Source organism: Neophocaena asiaeorientalis, unplaced genomic scaffold, assembly GCF_003031525.2.
Source record: "Neophocaena asiaeorientalis asiaeorientalis breed wild unplaced genomic scaffold, Neophocaena_asiaeorientalis_V1.1 scaffold205, whole genome shotgun sequence".
NCBI lineage: Eukaryota > Metazoa > Chordata > Mammalia > Artiodactyla > Phocoenidae > Neophocaena > Neophocaena asiaeorientalis.
Genome location: NW_020174369.1, coordinates 1,911,498 through 1,935,174, shown reverse-complemented (window position 1 = coordinate 1,935,174; position 23,677 = coordinate 1,911,498). Strand labels below are relative to the sequence as shown.

Here is a 23,677-nt window from a genome sequence, read left to right as displayed (position 1 = left end):
CAACTCCGCGTTCCCTCTGATGCCTGCCAGTGAGGGACAGACCACAGGTCACTTGCCTACGGTCTGCTTTAGCTGCCAAAGCTCTGCCAAAGCTCTAGTCGAGCTTGGCTGACGTATGGGTGCCTCGTTGTTGGAAATGTCTCCATGGTGCTGCTCAGGAAATATGCCTGTGCTGTATTTTCTGGGTGACATCTAGCGCTTGACAATAAGAAACATGGAAAATAAAGAATTGGGTTTTGCTTCTCTTGAAAATCCAGAGTTTTAAAGATCTGTTTTGCATTACCTATTGTGAGTTTTGCGGACAAGGCCTCTAATTCTCTTGGTTGTATGAACCCTGTCGATGGCTTAGTGAAACCATGTGAACAGTTTATACACGGAGACCAAGGTTTTCCTGTTTCTGTATGTTTGACGGTTCCTTTTTTTTCCCTCCTAATTTCTAACTTCACCAGGGTGGTGATTCTGAATGTTCTCTTCCCTTGATTTGCAGCGCTCGAAAGGAGTGAATGAAATGTGCAGCTCGGGGTGTCATTTCTGAAGGGAGGAGGCGTTTTCTTGGAGAGGAGTCCTCAATGAGCCTGGCCGAGGCCCGGGATCTGTGTGAAGTGGACTAAGGATTTAGTAGGATGTCAACTGAGACAGAACTTCAAGTAGCTGTGAAAACCAGCACCAAGAAAGATTCCAGAAAGAAAGGTAGGGCTCAATCAGTTCCTTTCCTAATGGCTACCTATTGTACAGGAATGAGTTTTTGTCTCTGGAACGGTATCTGGTACTATCTTTGTGATTGCATATATTTTTAAATAATCACCAGCATTATTTGGTGGTGTTTCTATTCACAGTATCATATTTTAATGGCTCGTCCTTATTCTCTGGGTAAAATCCAAAATTCTTTTCATAATATGCAAACAAAGCCCTTCCTGACCTGATCTCTACCCGTCCCTCCAGCAACATCTCTGCCCAAATCTGCGCTGCATCCCCACCCAACCCTGTTTGTGCTCCAGGCATTCTCTGTCTTGTAGTTCACCTTTGCATAGACCGGTGATTCTCAAACTCCAGCCACACAGAAATCACCTAGAAGGCTTGTTACAACACAGATTGCTGAGCCTCGTCCCCAGAGTTTTTGGTTCACTAGCTCTGGGGTGGGGCCCAAGATGCGTTTATAACAGGCTGTCAGATGATGCTGATGCTGGTGGTCCAGAGACCAGACGTTGAGAACCCCTGGACTGTCACTTCAGCCTGAAATACTTTTGTTGCTCTCCGCTTTTTCTTAACACTGACTCCTACTTATTCTTTAGATTTGAGCTTAGTGGGGCCTCCTGGAGGGCCTTCCCTTACTCCCCAAATTGGGTTATTTGCTTTTGTTTGTTTTGTTTCATTAGCATGTTGTTAGTAGCTCACTTCCTTAGAAGCACCCTGTTGTTTTTTCCCCTTTGTCAGCTATACTATACAGTCCTTCAGAGCTGGATCCCTTGTTCACCCTTTTAACTCCCAACGATTGGAAAGTGTCTGACACAGAGGAGGCACATAGGTATTCGGTGGAGAAGACTGGCATGCATAGTGTGATAATAAAATAATTCTATCACTGTTCACGATTTTTGGAGAATTTGTTCCTATGGCTTTATGACCACGTCTCTCATTAAGTTCGTCTCCTTGTTGGAATGTAAGCAACTTGTTGCTCTGTGTGTAGGGGTGTGTGTGTGTATGTGTGGTGTGTGTTTTCTCCCTGTGGTTTCAGTTCTTTCCCTCCCCTGTCTTTAAAACTGCGTGGAAGAGGATTAATACAACTCTCTCTCAGGTCTTGAAATCTGTCAGTATGGGCCTGCAAACAGGATGCCATGGGTTGCTTTGTATAGGCAGTGATTTGTTTGAGACGTTGCTGTGCCTGCCCAGTCATGTCTTCTGATGGCATTTGTCTGATACTCCATAGGAAGCAAGGGACATAAATGTAATACATATGCAGCTCTTGGACAGCCAGAACCCCAGAAAGGACTATAAATTTTGCTTTAGATGTTGATTTGAAGCACAAATATTTTGGAAGCAGTCTATTTTATCCCCTGAAACCTAATGTAAACCTTGTTTTTTATGCATCATGGACTAAGAATAATAGAAGGAAGGCACGTGTGTGAGAGAACAGGTCTTGGGAGAACTGCTACATGGGGGGAAAAAAGAAAAGATTGCAGAGCCCAGTATGTACTAGAATTCAAATGCTTTTTCACTGGAAACTGACAAGTTATATTTTTGCTTCAAATTTAACCTTTCCACTGAACTTGTGCTCTTGAACGCTTAATGCATTAAAAATTGTACTTAGTGCGTATCTTTTCATTCTTAATTTTAACATGCAAAACCAGAAGCATTCTAAAGAGAGGATTCAGATTTTTCAGAACATTGGCTTAGTTGAGAACTTGGAACAGGACTGTGAAGGTGACCTTCACGTCCTTAGTAGCTCTAAAATCAGCACAGCACCTATGCGAGGAGTGTCCTCTAGTGAGTGGCTAATACCATAAAGTCTGGGCAGGCAGACCTGGGTTCAGATTCTGGCTATATCACTTCCTAACTGTGTGACCTCAGAATGTTACTTCACCTCTCTGAGCCTCGTTTCCTTTCCCACAAAATGCAGATGTAATATTACAGAGCTCAAATGCTCACTAGGAAGATTAATTGAAATAGGGCACATATAACAGTCTAGAACTTGGCATATGTTTAAAACTCAACAAAGTTTACATGTGTTCCTCTTCCTCTCCCCCCTTCCCCCCGCTTCTCTTCTCCTTACTTCTTCTCATCCCCTTCATTCCCTGTCATCTTTCTCCATCTTTCCCACCTCTCCCTTCTTTGTCCTATTTCTCTTCTCCCTTTTTCACTCCGTCCTCCTTCTCTTCCTCATCTTCATCAGAATCATCACATCGTTTTCTCTTACCTAAGGGGATCTTAAAAAGTATACAGCTGATTTGTCCCAGAGCAAGATTTTACAATTGTTTGTAATTATGCAACAGTGACAGATAGTTTTTTTTTTCTTGATACCCTTGTCTGGACCAAGGCAGCAGGACATCACACACGTACGTTAAGAAGAGAGAGTGAGAATGTGCTGGTAACAGGATTAATTCATTTCCTGTTCTTTAGTTTTGGCTATGGGATAGTAAGTATTCCATTAAACAAATGTTGCTAACTGGGTGAAAATAAGTAGAACTTTGAAAGGAAATAAGCAGTTTATATATCAATCTTGAATCTTGAATTCAATAGTCTTACTAAACTCTTTTGCTAATACTTTCTCTAACCCCTCTTTGATTTTCTATTGAGGCAATATGTAACCTCATAAGTAAGTTTCTGACTTCCTCTTCAATCCTTAAGTACTTGTTCTTTTTCTTTATCTTATTCCATTGGTTTGGGTCTGTCAATATAATATCTAGTAGAGAGTAGGTATCCTTGACTTTTACTTAAATTAATGGAAATGCCTTAAGTTACCTGTAAGTGTGATATTTAAGTATTTACTAAATATTCTTTATTAGTTTGCCTTCATTTATCATTTCTAGGAATTATTTTTTTTTAAATCCTGAATTTTCATGTTGAATTTTATCATATGCTTCTTCTATATTTATTTCAATGATTATACATATATTTTCTCTTTTAGTTTAAAATCAGTAATAAGTCATGGATTTCACTGATAGATTTTCTGATCTTCATTTCTGTTTGTGATGTCTTATTTTCTATACCCTGTGGATTTAATTTGATATTTTACTTAGTATTTTTCTATCTATATTCATCAGCTCGATTGGTATATATTTTTCTTTTCTTGAACAATCTTTGTGCCTGATATAGGTCAAAGTTGATAACCTCATATAATGATTTTGGTGGTAAGGACATAATAATTTTAGACTTCTTTATGAAAAAATATGAATTTTTTAGTAATTTTATTAGACTTTTAAGAAGTTATATATGCTTATTACTGAAAATTAGAAAAGACAAAGTAAGCATGCATAATCCTAAAAATTAAAAATAACTTTTATTGGGCTTCCCTGGTGGCGCAGTGGTTGAGAGTCCGCCTGCCGATACAGGGGACACGGGTTCGTGCCCCGGTCCGGGAAGACCCCACATGCCGCGGAGCGGCTGGGCCCGTGAGCCATGGCCGCTGAGCCTGCACGTCCGGAGCCTGTGCTCCGCAACGGGAGAGGCCACAGCAGGGAGAGGCCCGCGTACCGCAAAAAAAAAAAAAAAACTTTTACTAACGTTCTAAGTTACTTCCTTCTGGACTGACTTTCCAGGATAATATGAGATTATACTGTTCGTACAATTTTACATCCTCCTTTGTCATTTGACATTCTGTCATAAATACATTTCTTGTATTACTACCTGATATTACAGAATCGTAAAGTTTTTTCTTCTCTTGGCAAGATTTAGGTGGTTCCTGGGGCAGATATTTTATTTCCTAAAAAAAATACCTGACAACATAAGGCATCTATCATGAAAAAGAGTGGCAAATAGAAAGTTAAGAAGCCCTTTATAATTCCTCACAAACCTGTCACTCCAGTTCTTTAACCCAGGCTGTTGAAAGCAAGTCAGACAGATTCAAAAACAAGTCACACAGGAGCATATTTCACCACAAAATGAGTTTCTAGACAGGCCAAGTATGAGATGTAACTAGAGTATTCACAATTCAAATAAGGAGGGGATGAAAGTAGTGAGAAATAAAGTTGTTTTCTTCATTTCATTTTTATTGGATTGTGTCACTCACTACACATACAGCTTGTCAGACGGTACCTATTCTAGGAGTGGAAGTTGATGGAGGACTGGAGGAAGAGAATGTGTATTTTCAGGTTCGGTACCTGCCATCGAAGGGAGAAGATCAGTTGACACAATCTGTGGTAATCCTGGCATTAGGACACCCCGTAGAAGACTGTGGTAGAGGAACGGGTCCCAGGGCGAGCAGACACAGACATTTCTGGGGATAGTGCCTGGAGTTTTTCAGGCAGTGCCATCTGGCAGCTTGGTGTCATGGAAAGAGCACTAACTTTGGAGTCAGACAGACCTGGTTTTTAATTTCTAACTCTTTTTCTTATCTGCTGTGTAACCAGAGATGGGTTATTTAGCCTCTTTGACCCTTGTCTTTTAAGGGTGTGTGATTGTGTGTGTGTGTGGAGGGGGGGGTGTGTATTACTACTCTGCTTGTTACCAGAAAGGCGAGCGAGATTATCTTGGGTAAAGGACCAGCTTGGGATCTGCAACATGGCAGTGGTGTGGTTAACGTTAGCTTTTCTGTCCTCTTCTGAGATCGTGGTTCAGTATTTTCTCCTTATTTTCTAGAAATACCTGGAAATAAACGTATTCACTTTCCTTATACTTATATTAGAACTCAGTGAACCAAAACAACAAGACACTAACAATCTTTCCTCCCAGAAAGACTGGGCTCCAAGAATCAAGGCCCTGATGGAATCCAAGAGAAGTTGGTGGTCACATGGCAGACACCTTAGCTCTGGAGCCACATTGAACTGAGTTTGCACCCTGGCTGTGTGCCTCAGTAGCTGTGCAAACTTTGGGGAGGTTTCTTAGGAAATTCTGGTCAATTGTGATAAGGAATTGTTTCAGGAATCCCATGTTCAGGGTCCTGATCCCTCAACTGGTCAGTGAGCCCTGGGAAGGACCTCTGTTAATAATCCCTGGCTTACCACTTAGGAGCTGATAAACTGCTATCGTACTTATTATCCCATTGGGTCCTTAGGACCCTGAGAGATTAATTTTTCAAAAAATCGTTTTACCAGGCCTTCAGTGCAGAGAGAGCTGCCTTTTCATTGCTTCTATCTGCTGCTTTTATCCTGCAGGCGAAGCAGACTTGGGGTCATCGAGACCTTGCATTTGGGTTCATACGCCAGGTCCTCACCCTCTAGCTGTTCACCTTCAGGCAAGTCACTTCCACGCCTTGAGCTTTAGTTTCCTCAGGCACCCAGTGGATGTACAACTTATATTTGCTCGGCCAAATTTGGAACGTAGGTAGGAATTAATAAGATACTATTTTGTCTACAAATGTTTATCCAGCCCCAGCCCGGAGCCATGCAGGAGCTCCGAGATTCTGACTTCAGCCAGTCCATAGAGTCCAAGAATTTCCACCTGAGGGGAGGCCCTTCTGGTTTGTGTAGGTCTCATCTTTCCTGAAAAAAATTTTTTTTTCCACTTGGCTACTTTTATTCATTTTAGTGAATAAAATTCATGTTAATTTATTCTGTGACTACTCATAAATTTTATGTTTTGTTTTTACTCCGAATTTATATTTATTAATTAAAATCTTGCTTTTTTGTCATAAGAAAGAAAACTCTTATGGAAACTCTTTTCACTGCTTTCCTGACCCAAACAAAGCAAGTGGATTTTCAACTTAATAAATACAAGTAACACGATACTCTGAATGTCTGCATACATTGAAACATGAATAGCTTCTCTAGAAGTACTAAAAGGTTAGAAGGAATTAGTGTTTGGGGGGCTAGAAGAGCCTCTTTTTCAAGATGAGCTCTTAAGAGAAGAACGACTTGCCCACGGTTGTTCAGTTGGTTAATGGTAGAGCCAGAGCTGGAACCCAGGAATGACTCCCCGGATGGTGTTGCTTGAGCTTATAGGTTCTCAACAACTTAGCTTTTTCGGATTAAGCTCGTGCTGTGTTTGCTCCATCTTCTTTACATTGAAGACTCCTGGAAGAGCTCACGCTTTAGAATCGATAGACTGAAGTTTGCGTCAAGGCTCAGCACATTTTCTACAGGTGTATCTCAGGCTAGCTACTTAATGTTTCCAAGCCTCAGTTCCTTCATCTGTAAAATGGAGGTAATAGGACCTATCTCAAAGTGTTGTAATGAACACTACATGAGTCAAAAATATCAAACAGCTAACACAGTTTCTCTGTACACAGACTCAAGATAAGGAAATTTTCCCTTTCCCCTCTGGCCCCCCGGCTGCCTACCTGAAATGCAGCACTTTTCTTAGTGCCAGAGGATATAAAGAAGGGTAGAAGGTACCCTTTTCTCCAGAGGTGCATGGGGTAGTCAGGCAGTGACAAAAAAGTACTGGTCCATCTTCAAAAGGATGCTTGTTCCAAGAATAACTGGGAAGGTGGACAGGAAATACAAAGGAAAGTGGACCACGTTGTCAAGCTGCATTCATTAATAACCATCATTTATTGCATGCTTCCTGCATGCTAGCCATTTTAGATAAATTGTCCCTAATGAGCCCAAATCTTACATCGCCCATGAAACACATACGAAAATAACGTCCAGAGAGATCAAGAGACTTGCCCCAGGTCACGTGGCTTGTCTGCGTGGGCTGGAAAGCACTAAGTTTGTCCGATGTGAAAGCCGGTGCCCTCTTCCCTGAATGCATGCTCTGGGTTGGCCCTATGCCTTGATGGGGGTGTTGGGAAACGTGAAAAGGGGCTCTACTCTTCTTAGGTTGGTGGGCATGGAAACAGATCAGCCGCCTCGTGTAAATTTATGGCACTGTTTTGTCTTGTCAGGGTTTTGGATCTTGGTAAGCTAATGGCCCTCCACTGACTCTGTGATTTGCAGGCTTTGGAAATTCAAGATCAAGGACTTAACAGCAAGACAACGTAAATTTCTCTGGAGTTGGTCCATGAAACTCTTGGGCTGAAGGGTTTGAGAGTGAGGGAATACCGTTGTGGGTCTAGAAGTCTAGTTTTTACGGAAAGACTGACTGCCGGATCACGTTGCCTGTGGTGGGGAGAGACTTCTGTATTTTCACGTGGCCCTGAACTTATTAGAGAACGCCTTGCTCCTTGCGGTCGTTCCCTGAAGGCAAACTCGCTTCTGGTTTCATTGGTGACTTCGTTCTAACTAGTTTCCTCGCAAGAAGTCAGGCCTTCTTCAAACCCTCCCGCCCACCTCCTCTCCTCCTTGAACATATTTCGTAGCGCCAGCAACACGCCGCAGGGGGCAACCCAGCGAGCCAGCCTTCTGAGACCTGGTCCCTGCCGCTCCTTCTGTCCCTTTGTCCCCCTCTCTGCACCCTGACCCACCCTGAGCTCGGGTCCCGGGACGCACCTCTGCGACTTTGGTGCGTGCCGCTCCCTCACTTGGGTCGTGTTTCTCACCCTGTTCACTGGGCTGCCCCCTGCTCACCCCTCAGAACCCAGCAGCCATTTGACGGAGACTTCGTCCTTGACCATTTGAGCTTCCAAGTGCCCTCGATGAATTAATTAATAATATTAGCCCCTGCGGCCTCTCAAAGCACTCATGCTGTCTCTCCCTGCTGCCCCTCTCCTCAAGATAGTTCAGGCTACCTTCATCTGTCATCCTGGCCCCCTCTTGAGCAGTCCTCAGGTTTTCAGAATCATCAGTCTCCAAGCTGTCCCTGACACCGCTCACTAATGGGAAGATCCGATCAGGTCCAACCTTTGCTTCAGACTCTTCCGTGAACGGGCCCCACTGCCCTCGGGGTAAAGTCCACGTGGCTTATCAGGGCTTCAAGGGGGCCCTGCCCGGTCTGACCCCTCCTTATCTTTCCAGTCACATCCCTCACCGCTCTTCCCAGAATGATACTCCACTCCCTGACTCAACTGAATGAATTTCAGTCCCCTGATCCTGCCATGTTGTTTTTCACATTTGGAATTTTGCAAATGTTTTTTCTTCTTCCAGGAATAGTACTTAAAAAAAAAAAGAAATCTCTTCAAAGCCAACTCCAATTTTGCTTTAGTTTCAAGTTAGATATTACTTTCCCCAGAAATGCTCTGGGGACTTACTGCAACCCAAACGACGTGATCCCCAGCTGTGGTCATGACCAGTCTGTGTGCTCTCAAAGCACCTCACTTTGCCCATCTTAATACATTATTTTGTTGATCATTATCTTTTTGTTCCTCTTTATCACTCTAGGCTGGGAGCTCTGTGAGTGCAGGGACTGTGTCTGGCTTCACTTTTACCACTAAGCACAATGTTGGAAGATGTAGGTGTGTAGCCATATTTGTTGAATGAATAAGTGAATGAATGAACTTATGACTGAGAAAGCCTCACGTGCCTGGATTTGTGCAGGGCTCCTATAGCACCCTGCACTTATTCAAACATCACACCTGCCACATTTTTCCTATACTTTTTGCTTATTTCTCTGTCTCTGCCAATAACTATGAGTTCCCAGAACAGCACTCGGAACATGGTAGGTATTCAGTAAAATGCTTGTTGAATTAATTATCATAAAGTGTGAGGGAGAATGATTTGCACAAGCAGAAAGGAAATTCAAAACCACAAACATCTCCTCTAAGAGCTGGCTCTAGAGATTCTTATTACGTGGCATTGAAAATTCCTCCCATTCAGTGAACTGAAACTCTCCTTTTGCGATGTGTGTCCAGTCACATCTGGTGCTATACTTCAGCGTGATGTGGGCCATATTGGTAGTAAGAGCTATAAGATTTGCCGTATTAGCTCATCCCACTGCTTCATGAAGCTCAGTGTGCTGCCCCTGGCCATGGCTGGGCTTGAATTTTGATGTTTGGAAGAACAAAGCCCTTCATATTAGCCCTCCGAGTCCTGTGAGTCAGGTAAGGGTACACTCCTTCCCAGCGTCCTAGAGTCATCTTTGCAGATAATCAGTAAGTGGCCCAGAGCATGGGGTTTTTATTATCCAAGTGGGTTTGCTGAGCAAAGGTCCCAGGTATTTTGGGATGTCAGCAACCCGCTCCTATTGCAACACGGCTTCTGGGATGGTCGGAATACAAGTCACAAGATTGCACATTTCTACCCCGTCCATCAAGAGAGCACCCATAGGTCAAAGGCAGAGGAGAGGGTGGAGTGGAGATGTCTCATTTAAGCTTGAAAACAACCGCTAGGCGAGCATTCCCATTTTTCGTGAGCAGCGGCTGAGCCTCAGATTGGTGAACAGCTTACCTGAGGCCACACAGCATGTGACAAGTTAGGGACCCATTTGCACCTAGATCTCTCTGACCCCAGAGCCTGTCCCCGTGCTTAACACTGGACTAAGCTGCTCCCTATTGAATGGGTGTCCTCTTATTAATTACCAAGTGATACTTACACTGAAAGACATCTCTCTGCGGATCCCAATAGCCGCACCATTAGGTTGAGGTGGCCTCGGCAGTGGAAAGGAATGACGGCAGACCGTGTGGTGGAGGCAGAGAGGGAGTTAGAAAAGCACAGAAGCCCTAACTCTTCACCCCTCATGACTGGTGTGTGGGAGGTTGCCACGCACAAGGGCTCCAGAGGCTGAGAAGGAAAAAATTCCCTTTCTTAAGGAGGATGCCAGTTAGTCCAGACTTGCCGGATGTTTTCCAGTCTTTACAGAGGTCAAGCTGAGGGGAATTTGAAGGATTTTGACTGTGTATAAATCGAAATGCATGTTTAGATCTGAATTTGGAGCAGACGCTCTGATTTTACAAATGCCCCAAATCTATGAATAGTATCATCAGCTCAGCTTACCTCCCAGTGGGCACCTCCACATCAGAAATAATAGCGAGGATGCTGGTGATGAAGGTAGCTACTCTCTGTCTGCGGTTACAGAATACCAGGCAACGTATTCAACCCTTTATATGTATTTTCTCACGCAGACCAACCCTTTGAGGTAGATCCTTATTTGAAATCTCACGTTTACAGGTGAAAAAACAGAAATCGAAGAGGCCAGACGGAGTGAATGCTATAACCTCAGACTCGATGCTCTGAAGAGCCCTGTGGTTCCGTCTTCCCCATCCAGTCAGCAGATGTTATTGGGTTAGCCAAAAAGGTCGTTCGGGGTTTTCCAAAAGATGTTATGGAAAAAACCCGAACGAACTTTTTGGCCAACCAAATACACGTGTCTTACCTGCACCTGGCACATTCTGCACGCAGTGACCTGCTTGGCCCTCCCTGAGCATGCGTGAGTTTGTTTCAGCTCTCCTTTCAACCTGGAAAAAGTCCCCTTCTCCCTTGTCTGCCTGTCAAGTTTCATCTGATCCTCTGAGAGCCAGCTAGATGGCACTTCCCTGAAGCTTTTCCTTAGCGTCTTCATACATGGAATTAAACCTTCCTTTCCCTGTGATTCTCAGCATACTATTTAAAAAAATGTTTTTTAATTCAGATGAAGCTCTCCTTTCTTTCTTCCATCTGTTAGGATTGCACTTATAGGCTTCTCTTCCTTCCTGGATTGATGTTGGGGACTATGTTTTGGGCATCATTTTATCCTCTCAAAGCTGGGAGGAGGAGAATTTATTAAAGAGTTCCCAGTGGGGAAAATGGAAAATGACCTTAATTTCATGACTACTCAATGCAGGCAGAGAATACAATGAGAATACAAGAGATTTATGAGGTTGGTAATACTCCCATTTTGCAGATGAAGAAACATACTAAGATAAGTTCACAGTTTGTTCGTGGTTACCCATCATGTAAATGGAAGCAGGAACTTTATTTATTTATTTATTTAGGCTGCGTTGGGTCTTCCTTGTGGTGTGTGGGCTTCTCAGTGCGGTGGCTTCTCGTTGCAGAGCATGGGCTCTAGGTGCATAGGTTTCAGTAGTTGTGGCATGTGGGTTTCAGTAGTTGTGGCACGCAGCCTCAGTAGTTGTGGCGCACGGGCTTAGTTGCTGCGCGGCATGTGGGATCTTCCTGGACCAGGGCTCGAACCCACGTCTCCTGCATTGGAAGGTGGATTCCCAACCACTGTGCTACCCAGGAAGTCCCTGGAAGAGCAGGAATTTCAAACTCAGATCTAAATGATCCAAAGCACAGGATCTTTTTGCTATATTCTGCGTTTTTCCAGTAGTGGCCGTTGAATAAAACCTCAGTGAAAGCTCATTTACTACAGGTCTGGTTCCTCTTGCATATTAGTGGCAATATGTGCCACTTATACTTTTATAAAGAGTTTCTGTACCAGCATTAGAGATTCACTTCCTTCCAGTTGGGGACTGTGGTCGCTTGAGTCTTGCAGCCTTCCCTGGCTGGCGCTACTGCTCTAGGGCAAACGTGCATTCCGATTGTTAAACTAGAGGCAAGAAAAACCACGCAGGCACGCACATTGGAAGAAGCCCAGCAAATGATGAATAGCAGACCTAAATCTTAAATCTTATCATGTATTTCAGGATGATGTACGGGACTGTTGGAAACTGCCTTCGACAAATGTGCCCGGGAAGGGGAATTATCTCCAGCAATGAAAAATGTTCTTATTATGTGATCCTAAAAAGGATCAGGACCCCTATCATTGGGCAAATGAACATCCCCACGTCCTTTATTAACAGCAATATGGAAGTGTGTGCTAAAGACGACGGACATAGCACTGATGCTGTGATGGATAGCCATGAGTGCTGGAGTCAGGCTGGACTTAGGAAAGGTAGCTTGATGCATGATAGCAGATGGGAAATGTGTAACTCTCTCAGGTCGCTTCTAGCCTTTGCTTTCCGAGGCTCTGCACGACTTGTTCCTGCTATCTTAGCCGAGTACCCAGTGGCTTTTGGTCAGGCTGAGGCTGTGATTAAACAGTAGAAGGAATATAAGTTTGTAGGAAATGAAACCATTTCCATAGGGAGAAGAAAATGGTGCACCAGGCATGTCACATATTTAATCTCATTTTCTTTTCACATTTCACATGGATGTGTAGAAACCTGGAGTCATAGAGATTCAGTAGCCTGCCCAAGGCTAGAAGCCAGCAGAGTGAGGGTTTGAACCTGAGCAGTCTGACCTCCAATTCTGTGTGCTTTGTAGACCATAGTAGCTTTTTTTTTTTTTTTGTGGTACGCGGGTCTCTCACCGTTGCGGCCTCTCCCATTGCGGAGCACAGGCTCCGGGCGCACAGGCTCAGCGGCCATGGCTCACGGGCCCAGCCACTCCGTGGCATGTGGGATCTTCCCGGACCGGGGCACGAACCCGTGTCCCCTGCATCGGCAGGCGGACTCTCAACTACTGCACCACCAGGGAAACCCCCATAGTAGCTTTTAATAAATAACCTACTGGCTGGAGTTCAAAATAGTAGAAGTAGAAACAGCTGAATGCAGTGCGTATGTGAAGGTGCCTACCGCAGCCTTTAGCACAGCGTAGATGTTCAAGAAACGCTAGTGAAATCAAGAATTGCCAACACTAATTTGGTCAGGGGGCTGTGCGATGATTGTGGAGTTCTTTGAGTGCCTTCCTTTTCTTCCCTCCTTCCCTTCTCTTTCCTACCTTCTTTCCTTCATTCCATTTGTGAACTTTTTCTAAAGCCATGCAGAGTGCTGGCTACAGAAGAAGATTGTTAACAAGTCCTGGGCTTAAAGAACTTAAAATCTAATATGAAAGACAGACAACTGAGAAGCAATTATAGTTCATTGCAGTAAGTTAAAATCCCAGAGCAGAGATAACCAAGTTTCCAAGGACTTCCCAGGGGTTGTGAGATTTAAAAGACTCTTGGAGTTCAGATTTCTTTTTCTCGTTCAATGAATGCTTTGCAAAATATCTATTATTATAGACATTGTCTACCTATTAGATTTAAATCCCAGTTGTGAAAAATAAATCCTACCCTGTCTTCCAGTGAACAGAAGGCCAGCAGATCAGACATCTCGCTGGGCAGCAACTTGCTGCCCCCTCTTCTTGAGTAAAAGCTCCTTCAAGATGTATACAAATTTTATTCATTTCCTGTTATGCCTAGGACCAGGCACATAGTATGTGCTCATTAAGCATGTGTTGAACAATAGAGCAGGCTGTATTACAGAGGTAATTGTTTGGCCTTTGGCCTACATTATCCTAGAATCAGTAATTTATATCCCATTAGTTTTCCTTTGATGTTTTAAAATAATGATTACCGTAGCTTCTCCTCTTGCTCTCAAAGTTATAGATTGCAAATAGATTTTGTGTAATTTGCCAGTGCCAGTCGATTTTAACAGCTGCCTCAGGCACTGTGTAGAGGATTCTGAAGTCATATCCTGGCTTTGAGTGAGAACAGTTAAGACTCTGGTATATTTCCTTTCAATCTTTTATTTTTTTCTGCACAAGAGTGTACGCACATAAGCATGCAAACACATACATTCTAGTTTGGTCCTCCTGCATATTTAATTCTCACTAAACCTTACAATTTAAGCTGTTCGTGTCATTATAAACTTTTTACAATCATCATTTACAAAAATGCCAAGTGATCTCGTTTTCTTTAGCTTTTAGTCACGAAACACCTCCTCCAACTCTTCTGTCATCGTTGCCAGTTTTCAATGGTCGATTCCCAACTTTGCCAAATCTTCCCGAAGCTGGGGCATACAGAACTGCTTTCAGTAGCTGATGATTCATTTCTGTTTTCCTCCTGGAATCGATGCAGGGTTTGTCTTTTGTATTTTGTGGCCGGGGGAAGATGCTAACTCGTTTCCTGCAGCGAGAGGAAAGCGAGACTTTGGGATGGGCTTCCCTTTGTGGGAGGGCCACCAGGGGGGCCCCCATTCTGGTACAGCCTTGGAGTTGAGCTTTGCCAATGGATGCCTCTGAGCTCCAGTGCTTTTTGCCGTTCAAATCTTTTAACCTCAGCTTATCAACTTTAATATGTTGTCCTGGTGCCTTGATTTTTTGGTTCATCTATTTTAATGTGATGAAATGTAAAAACCAAGCTCAGCCTTGTCCCCTCACAATGACTTTAGGGTTTTCCAGCTGATAACCTAGCCTTCGTCTATTAAGGATTTGAATTTTAAACAGTCAAAAATACATTTTCCTGGTATCTGTCATCAAGTGATATGGGCAACTATTTAGTTCTGGTCGTCTTTCCTATTCTTGGTAGATTTATTTTCTCTTTTTAGAATTCTCCCATTGCCTTCTCTGTCTGGGAGACTGGAGATGTCATTTAAACCTTGCTTATTAGGATTCCATTATTTGTCTCTCATATACAGTCAGCTAAATCAAAAAGTCAGTGTTTTTAAATTGCAAATTTAAATGACAATTTATAGACCAGGTCTGCTGGAAATGTTCTGTCCTTGGCATGCATCATTGTTTGTGTGTATATAGTTTTATGCTCTCTCTTTTTATCTTCTTGAGAGCACAGCACACATATCCACCAGGAGGATCAGAACTGCTTGCAATCAAACAAAAAATGCAACAAAGATCTTGAAAGGAAATGAAGACAAACACCCTATACCAGACCTTAGTTAAACATTAGTTCTCTTCCTCCACCTTCCCCTCCCCTGCCTCTAAAAGAGGAAACTTGCATTAGTCACTTTTTTTTTTTTTTAAGTATTGAAGCTCATGGTTTAGATTCAGAGAAAGTAAACATTTGCCCGGTGCCTGAAGTATGCCAGATACTGTTATCTCAGTTAATCTGCGTGATAAACCAATGATCCTGACACTGTTATTAATAATACTGTGATAGCTAATGTTTATTGAGCACTTACTACATACCGGGCACTAGTCTATGTTTTACTTGTCACAACTCATTCAAGATAATAATAGGTTGCTTTCTTTTGTTTTTAAATTTAATTTATTTATTTTTGGCTGTGTTGGGTCTTCGTTGCTACGCATGGGCTTTCTCTAGTTGTAGCGAGCGGAGGCTACTCTTCGTTCTGGTGCACGGGCTTCTCATTGTGGTGGCTTCTCTTTGTTGCGGAGCACAGGCTCTAGGCACACAGGCTTCAGTAGTTGTGGCGTGTGGGCTCAGTAGTTGTGGCTCGTGGGCTTAGAGCGCAGGCTCAGTAGTTGTGGTGCACGGGCTTAGTTGCTCCGCGGCACGTGGGATCTTCCCGGGTCAGGGCTCAAACCCATGTCCCCTGCATTGGCAGGCGGATTCTTAACCACGGTGCCACAAGGGAAGCCCATAGGTTGCTTTCTAAAAGGGGAAAATGACATTCATGGGACGCAGCTTGCTCAGAGCCCAAAGCTGAGTGAGGGATGTAGCTCCCACTTCCAAATTAGAACTCTGCCCACCACACTAGCTTCTATTTTTATTTTTAGTAAAGAAAATTTATTTCTGTAAGAAAATTGGGGACCTATTTAGTATCTCTGTTTTATAAGAATGACAGGCTGAAAAGTCGTCTCGCTATGCCTTGCTGAGTTTTAATTTTGAGCAGATTGCGTTAGAAGGGGTGGCTTTAAACCTTGATATCATCTTCTTTTATCGGTCCATTTTCTCTGGGATCAGAGTAGATTGGCAAAGCATTATGATCTTCCATTTCAAAGCTGAAGGATTATCCATCTTGATGGGGGAAATCATCCTAAAATCCTGCCGAAGCCAGCTGCAGAGGTTGGTACACTTCAGAAAATGCCCAGGGTACCCAGTAACTTCAGTGATGAAAATCAGTGGAGTACGAGTTGCATCAGGAGGGTACACCTTTAACACATGGTCCCAGCTTATCTGTTGTGTCAGGCGTTTTCGTCTGCAACAGGAGCCTCAAGTTCTTCCTTTCTGCTTCTGCTCTCCAGGCTCCAATTTCAACAGCAGCTGGCGGAGTCAAGAGCTTGTAGGATTCCAGTCAGATATAGGAGGTGAGGACATGGGGTGATGAAGAGATTTCTTTGTGCCTGGGAGAAAAAATGGGGAGGGAGCCAGAAGAGCCTAGGGGAGCCATCAGACCATAATGCAGGTTTGACCCTGAGTGAAAACAAGAGGGAAGGAAGGAAGAAAGGAAGGAAGAAAGGATGGGTGGAAGCATCTTAGACATCCACAAGGTCTTTGTGGCGTCCTTGAACCAAAGTCACTCATCAGAGGAGTCCTGTGTCTCCTGGGAATGGGCCTGCCAGAGTATCCCTGCCCTGCTCTGTCTTTGGCTGGGAACAGCTTGTGGGAAGCATAGTCTTGGTGTAGATGGATTTCTTTCTTTTTTTTTTTCTTTTTCAATTTTTATTTTATATTGGAGTATAGTTGATTTACGATGTCGTGTTAGTTTCAGGTGTACAGCAAAGTGGTTCAGTTATGCATATGCATATATCCATTCTTTTTCAGATTCTTTTCAGGTTATTACAGACTTTTTTTTTTTTTTTTTTTCGGAACGCAGGCCTCTCACTGTTGCGGCCTCTCCCGTGCACAGGCTCCGGACGCGCAGGCTCAGCAGCCATGGCTCACGGGGCCAGCCGCTCCGCGGCATGTGGGATCTTCCCGGACCGGGGCACGAACCCGTGTCCCCTGCATTGGCAGGCAGACTCTCAACCACTGCGCCACCCGGGAAGCCCCTATTTTTAGTTTTTTAAGGAACCTCCATACTGCTCTCCTTAGTGGATTTTTGAGTGCAGCCGCTGGGGCAGTGGGTCTGTTTCTTTCCCTGCAGTTGGTGGTCTGCGAGATGCATTCTCATGGCCCCCACGTTGTACCAAACTGATACAAAAGTTGCTATGAGACGTTCCCTCTAACTTCTTCAACTAGACACCGTTTCGTGCAATTTGGCCATTAAGATTCCTCTCCACGGGTCACTCTATACCCTCAGACAAAGGTGGGTAAATGTGGGGTAAAAGGTGAACCTCAATGAGATCAGGGTCCTAGATTCTCTGGCCAGTTAGTCCAACAAGTTCCAGAACATTCTGCCCTTTCACAGCCTGCAAGGACCGAAAAGGAGGAGATCGACAGCCTGAGAAGGAAGCGCTCTTAGTACCCAGTGTTCTTCCCACACGCACACAAGGAGAATGGCCGTCCCGTTAATCCCTGTACCCACCATTCCCCGTTGCCAGGAAGGCCGGGAAGTCATATTTCTTGCACATCTTTCCAATGGCCAGCGTGCCCAGGGCCTTATTTAAGTCAACTCCGTCGACCTTCACAACCAGTGAGGCGAGTGTTCTTTAGAGTATAGGCTAGTAGTTGTGTTAATGTCTTCAGAATTACAAATTGAACTTTCACAGCTCTGCCATTATTACGTTATGTGACCTTGGGCACCTTCTGCAGTTCTCTAAGCCCCCATGTCCATATGTGGAAAATGGAAGTGTTAGGACCCATCTCTCAGGGAGATAATTCAGACCAAATGAAATCATATGTATAAATGTCCAAGCATATATATATATATGCATGCTTGGACATATATATATATATGTATATATATATATAAAACACATTCGTTTGCTGCTCTTGTGACCATGAGAAAACCAAAGCCCTTGTGTCATGCTGAGTCTTGGGAGCCTAAGGTTTGTGAGGCGTGGACTGTCAAGACCACGTGCATGCATCCGTCACTGCCTGGCTTTGTGCTGGAGGTGCTGTTGGTGGTGAGAAGACACCACCTGCCCCTTGCATGCCTTCGAGGAGGTCACAGCTGAGCGCTCCAGTGTCACCTGTCGGTCCCCAAGCACACCATGTTACTTTACGGCTCCCTTCTCAACCCTCACATGGGCCTCCCTCCAGAATCATTTGTTGCTTGGAATAGAACCTACTCATAAAAGAAGCAATCTGGAAGGCTGGGCGTCCTGAGGGCACGTGTGAGCCCCGCCCTGGAAAGCCAGACACTGATGTGTCCCCCTCCTGTCTCTCCAGAGCTATTGTCCTTTGCTTTTCTTCAGCCCTACTTCCTGCTCCCCAGCCCCCTGCTGTGCCCCCCAATGCAACAGGCTTGCCTTGGTCACTGTGCTCATGGCCAGCTTTACTGATTTGTTCATTCAAGATCCCAACTAAGACTGAGTCACGGGATCCCAATTCCAGATATTCTGGGGAAAGAAAATCTGTAAAGCTTTCCCAGTTCTGACGGTGGTCACCCCTGATCTCTTCAAGAGTTAGGGACATATAATGTGACAATAGGGGTTACAGCCCTCCCTGTGGGTGATGGGAGGGGATCACTATGCAAAGTAAAGAGGCGTGGGCTGAATACCTATGGTTACTAAAAAGATTCAGTTTAGATGTCACTTCCTCCAAGAAGCCTTCCTGGACCAGCGGAACAAGGATGGCTAGGCCCTTCCCTGCGCCACTTGGATGTTGGGCTGTGTGGCCTTCGTTGCATTAGCTCTCAGGTTCTGTTGCACTTTCCTCAACCCGTGTCTGTCTTCCCATCAGGTCCTGCCTCTGGCGAGCAGGGATGGGATTTAGCTCCTCTTTGCAAACCCCTCTGGTTGCCCAGTGCCTGCCATGCAGTAGGTACTCTGTAAATGTTTACAGAATTGAGTATCACTGGGGAAACAAACACATAATTGCAACGCGCAGTGAGAAATACTTCCTAGTGACGACACGAAATGGTCCCTTGGGCAGAGAAACATCTGTCCCCAGCCCCCTCCTGCCCAGATACCCTAAACATCCGTGAGGACAGGAGCAGAGCATGGACGGGACTGCCACTTTTTATGGATAGTCATGTTCTGTGTCTTTGATCCCAAAGTCTTTAGGTTTTGAATGTTAAAGAGCCCGCTGCAGCTCACCACTTGATAGCCGTCCAGTACCCCACCCACTAATGCCAATTAGCCTGGGAAAGATGAAAACTTGGGGGACTTAATGAGCTGACTTGGCAACTGTTCACTCAGCATCTCTTGAGCTGCTTAAACCAGCTGGAAGGTGGTCAGGTTTAACCTTTCTGAGGAAGGGCTTATAAAGGCGTTTTTGCTTTAGCTTTTTCCAAGTTTCATTTTACTTTGGGTGACTGACCTAAAGGTCTTGGAGTGAAAAGGCTTCAAAACCCAGGGCTCCCGCCATACCCGCCCCGGAATACCCACCCCGGAACCTGCCTGTGAGAGCTGAGGGGCTGAGACGGAGGCAGGCTGTTAGTCGATGACACAGCACAGGGGTGACCTTCCCACTGGCCTTGCCACTTAGGAACAGTGTGATGGGGCCAAGTGTGGTGCCTGGCGCTAAGGTGCTCCAGGCCTGTTGGTGGAGGACCTGTGCCCCAGCACACTGCAGTGTCACAGATGAGAGCATCCACTTCCTGAGGACTCTGCTGTGTCCATTGTAGTGCAGCCAGCATCTCCACCAGTGCCTGGTACAAAGCAGGTGCCCAGTAAGTATTCGTTGAGTGAACGAACAAACGAAGCAATGATGAATAGTCATTAAGAGCTCTCGTGGGAGAGAGACATGGATTTGAATCTTGCCTCTGACACTTCTGAACATGGTAAACACAAGCCCCTCACTCAGCCTCTCTCAGGTCCTGGTCCTTCATTGTTGATCGAGAAGACCAGTATCTCTCATGCTTTGGGGCTTAACTGTGAAGCACTTTAGCATGGTGCCTGGTGTGTAGTAAGTACTCAACAAACATAGCTGTTCTGAGTAACTTCTGTTGTTACTGGAGTAACTTTAAATAAAGTGCCTGTTACCGTGGCTCAGTCTGTTCATTTATTGAATGAGAATACTTCTGTCTGCTGTACAGGGTGAGGGCTAGTATGAGACGGTATGCAGAGCACTGTGCCTGGGATCAGCGCTTGAGAAACGGTGGGTGTTGCCATCACCTTTAGTAGGAGACCTCGAAGGCTCAGACAGTAACCCCTCACCTCCCGGGGCAGCAGGCAGGTTCACAAACAGGCTTGTCTGGGATGTGATGACAGCTTTCCTGGGCAGACACCCAGTGCTCTGCCCTTTCCTTGGCCTTTCTCCCTGAAAGAACTCAGGCTTTTCACAGGCATCCTAGGCTATATTATCAGACTTTCACCTAGCAAACTGTTCTTTTCAGCAGCCTGACTGTTATAATTCTCATGACGGAGCGCCAACCCTTCTTTACTGAAAACCCCTTAATCCTTTGATCTTGTTTCAGTCACAAGAAATGATTGTCTGCTACCTCTTGCCGTTTATGAGTTAGAGAGGATTACCAGGCAGCAGCCTCAGTCCGTCCTTAACCTCCTCTCCCCTACCAGCCAGTTACTTCCCAATGTGAAATCTTGCTCCTTTCTCCAGCCCCTAGAAAATATCCTTGGAAAGAGGAGAGGTGAGCAAGGTAGCTGGGGCAGAGCAAAGGGCATCTCAAGGTAAGTGGCTGATGGGAGTATCCCGGAGGAAGGGAGGAGGGGCTGAGTCTGGATGTATGGTATTGTTAAGTGAAAGAAAACCTGCTGTGTGATTCAGAAGCACACATGGGCCTCACAGTCAACAAAGCACCACTGTCTAGGCCATCCTGCCTGGCCCTCGCATCAGCCCTGTGAGTGGGCGGGGCCAGGCATAACAAGTCCAGGATGCTCTTCCAAAACAGGCACAGGGCTTGTGTGGCTTTCTTGTGGTCACGCGGTGAACAATGGGGTCATCCCAGCTTATTCTGATGGCGTAGTGTTCTTCTGTCAGCAGGATCAAGGGCTGAGAAGTAAGACAGGTCTTGGTATCCTGATCACTTGCCGGTTTGCTCTCACATTCATTCTCTACCTGTGCACGGCAGGGTGTTCTGTGTACCCCAGGGAGCTCACCTTGCAAACTCCATTTCCCTAAACTCTGCAGACATTGGGGCTTTGGCTGGGCTCAGCCAGTAGGAGGCCCTGGAGGGAGATTGGAGGGCAGGGCAAGGGGAGAGGTTGGGGCGCTTCTCCCCTTCCCTCTGCTTCCGCTTTTGGCTGTGGCAGTCCCTGCGTCTTCTCTGTGGATCCAGGTCTTGCTGGACAGTGGCTCTTCTCTTGATGGCTGCAGCGTTCTAGGGCAACCCAGCCATAGTTCCAGCCGCCTCTCGCTGAGTCCATCTCCTGCGCTCTGGTCACAGCACCTCCTCTCTTTTTGTTGGTGTAATCCCTGGGCTGGTCGCAGCTTCCTGCTCTCGCTAATCCCCGGATCACTTCCTTCTTCCCTGGCTTTTCAGCTTCTCCAACAGCATTGTAAGCGTTCCCCACATTAAATTCCCTCTTTGAAAAGCTGGCAAGGGCTCTGCTCATCTGACTGGCCCCTAACTGATCTCTTGTTTGAAACCTGGCTCCACACTATATGAGAAATAGAACTCTGGACAAGCTACTTAACCCGCAGAGCCTCTTTACTCACACAGAAAATGGGGATTTTAGAATTAGAGATTCTATATATGAATAGAACCTAACAGAGGGCTTGGCACATAGTAGGTATTTAAGAAGTGACAATTTTTAAAAAAAAAAATTTTTTTTATTGCAAGGCATTTAGGAAGAGAGTAAGAACCTCTCAAGGAAGGAACCTGGTCTTTTTATTTTTCAATTCCTAGCAGGATGCCTCACATTTAATAAAGTAAGTAAACGTAATAAAGTTTTATGTATACATACAGATATCTCAGCTGAATGGGTTGGATGGATTGACTCTGCTAACATCCTTCCAGTTATTCCAGGTTTCTTAAAGGAAGATTCAAAGCGAATTTCTTGGTGAATTTTCTAGTGCAATTATATCACTATTTTCACTTTGGAAACCCATTTTAAATGTTAATTACCATGAAGTTAATAAATGGAAAATACCACAGGACCCTTTGGAAGATAATTACTCTAGCAACATGGTCAGTTTCCTCTTTTCTTTTTGGCGGGGGGTTTGTGGGGGAGGTCACTGTTTCTTCTCCTTCCCTAAACTAGCTGTTCAAAGCTCAATCCCTTAGCAGTTCTCAGCCATCGTGGCTGTACCCCGGGCACACACAGACTGTTCCCTGCATCAGGACTCTTACAGGAGTGGCCAGATGTTCCCCACTTTGGCGTGGGGGATTGTAAGGTTTCATTAGTCACACTCGCTCAATCTGTACAACCTCGGGTGGGCTTGTCAAACATGGGGAAATCCTCTACGTGTAAATACTTATGGATTAGGAATCAGATGTTAAATATTTACTTCAGCTTCTTGGAATTAGAAATGATTTAACAAACCCTTTGGGGAGTTAGAATGGCTTTGGTTTAGAACCAGCCCATATATTTGTTTCCCCGACCCGTATCTACTTCTTATGATGTAGCAGCATGGCGTGCGGTGGCGGGGATGCCTGTGGAAAAAATGGAGAGCTCAGCTTGCTTTTTTAAAATAAATTTATTTATTTATTTATTTATTTATTTATTTATTTATTTATTTATTTATTTATTTATTTATTTATTTATTTATTTATTTATTTATTTATTTATTTATTTATTTATTTATTTATTTATTTATTTATTTATTTATTTATTTTGGTGGGCTTCTCATTGCGGTGGCTTCTCTTCTGGTGGAGCACGGGCTCTAGGCACGAGGGCTTCAGTAGCTGTGGCTCGCGGGCTCTAGAGCGCAGGCCCAGAAGTCGTGGCACACGGGCTTAGCTGCTCCACGCATGTGGGATCTTCCCGGACCAGGGATCGAACCCGTGTCCCCTGCATTGGCAGGTGGATTCCTAACCACTGTGCCACCAAGGAAGTCCCAGGGCTCAGCTTTTAAGTTGGGGGTCTGGTTCATTCTTCTGAGTTTGCCTTCTGTGTTACACGATGTGTGTTTTGGAGTGGGCACTCGTTGCAGGACTGTGAGAGTGAAAACCCCACCTTTCTCAGCCGTACCGTGTACCACAACCACCTAGAGTGTTTATCAAAAAACACAGGTGCTGTGGCCCTGTGGCCTGGGCGTCTGTATGCATCAGAGCTTGCACAGAGAACCTCAGGAGGTGTCTCTCTAGGAAGGCTGCCCCTGAGAGAATCGTGACATCACAGAGGGCACAAAGGCTTCAGGGTAAGACAGGTCCGGATCTGAATCTCATCTCTGCCGATGGATGATGGATAGCTGTGTACCTTGGGGAAAACCTTTCCTCTCTCAGCTTCAGTTTACTTGTCTTGATAACAGAGATAAAAGTAACTCTCTGTATTAGTTTCCCAAGGCTGCTGTAAAAAATTGCCACAAACTTAGTGCCTTAAAAAGATAACAGAAATTTACTCTCTCACAGTTCTGGAGGCTAGAAGTCCAAAATCAAGGTGTCCCTGCGGAAGTTCTAGAGGAGAATCTGTCCCTTGCCTCTTCTGGCTTCTGGCAGCTGCTG

General features: G+C 44.9%; 1 protein-coding gene across 6 annotated transcripts in view; it reads left to right on the top strand.

The window, feature by feature from the left end:
• Positions 1 to 497: 497 nt before the first annotated feature.
• Positions 498 to 23,677, top strand: part of DAB1 (DAB adaptor protein 1) — a 282,989-nt gene continuing 259,809 nt past the window's right edge. For all 6 annotated transcript variants that reach the window (XM_024756252.1, XM_024756249.1, XM_024756247.1 and 3 more), the window contains exon 1: positions 498 to 690. In XM_024756252.1, the coding sequence (XP_024612020.1) occupies positions 624 to 690 (67 nt within the window). In that variant the 5' untranslated portion in view covers positions 498 to 623. The remainder of the gene's footprint in view (positions 691 to 23,677) is intronic.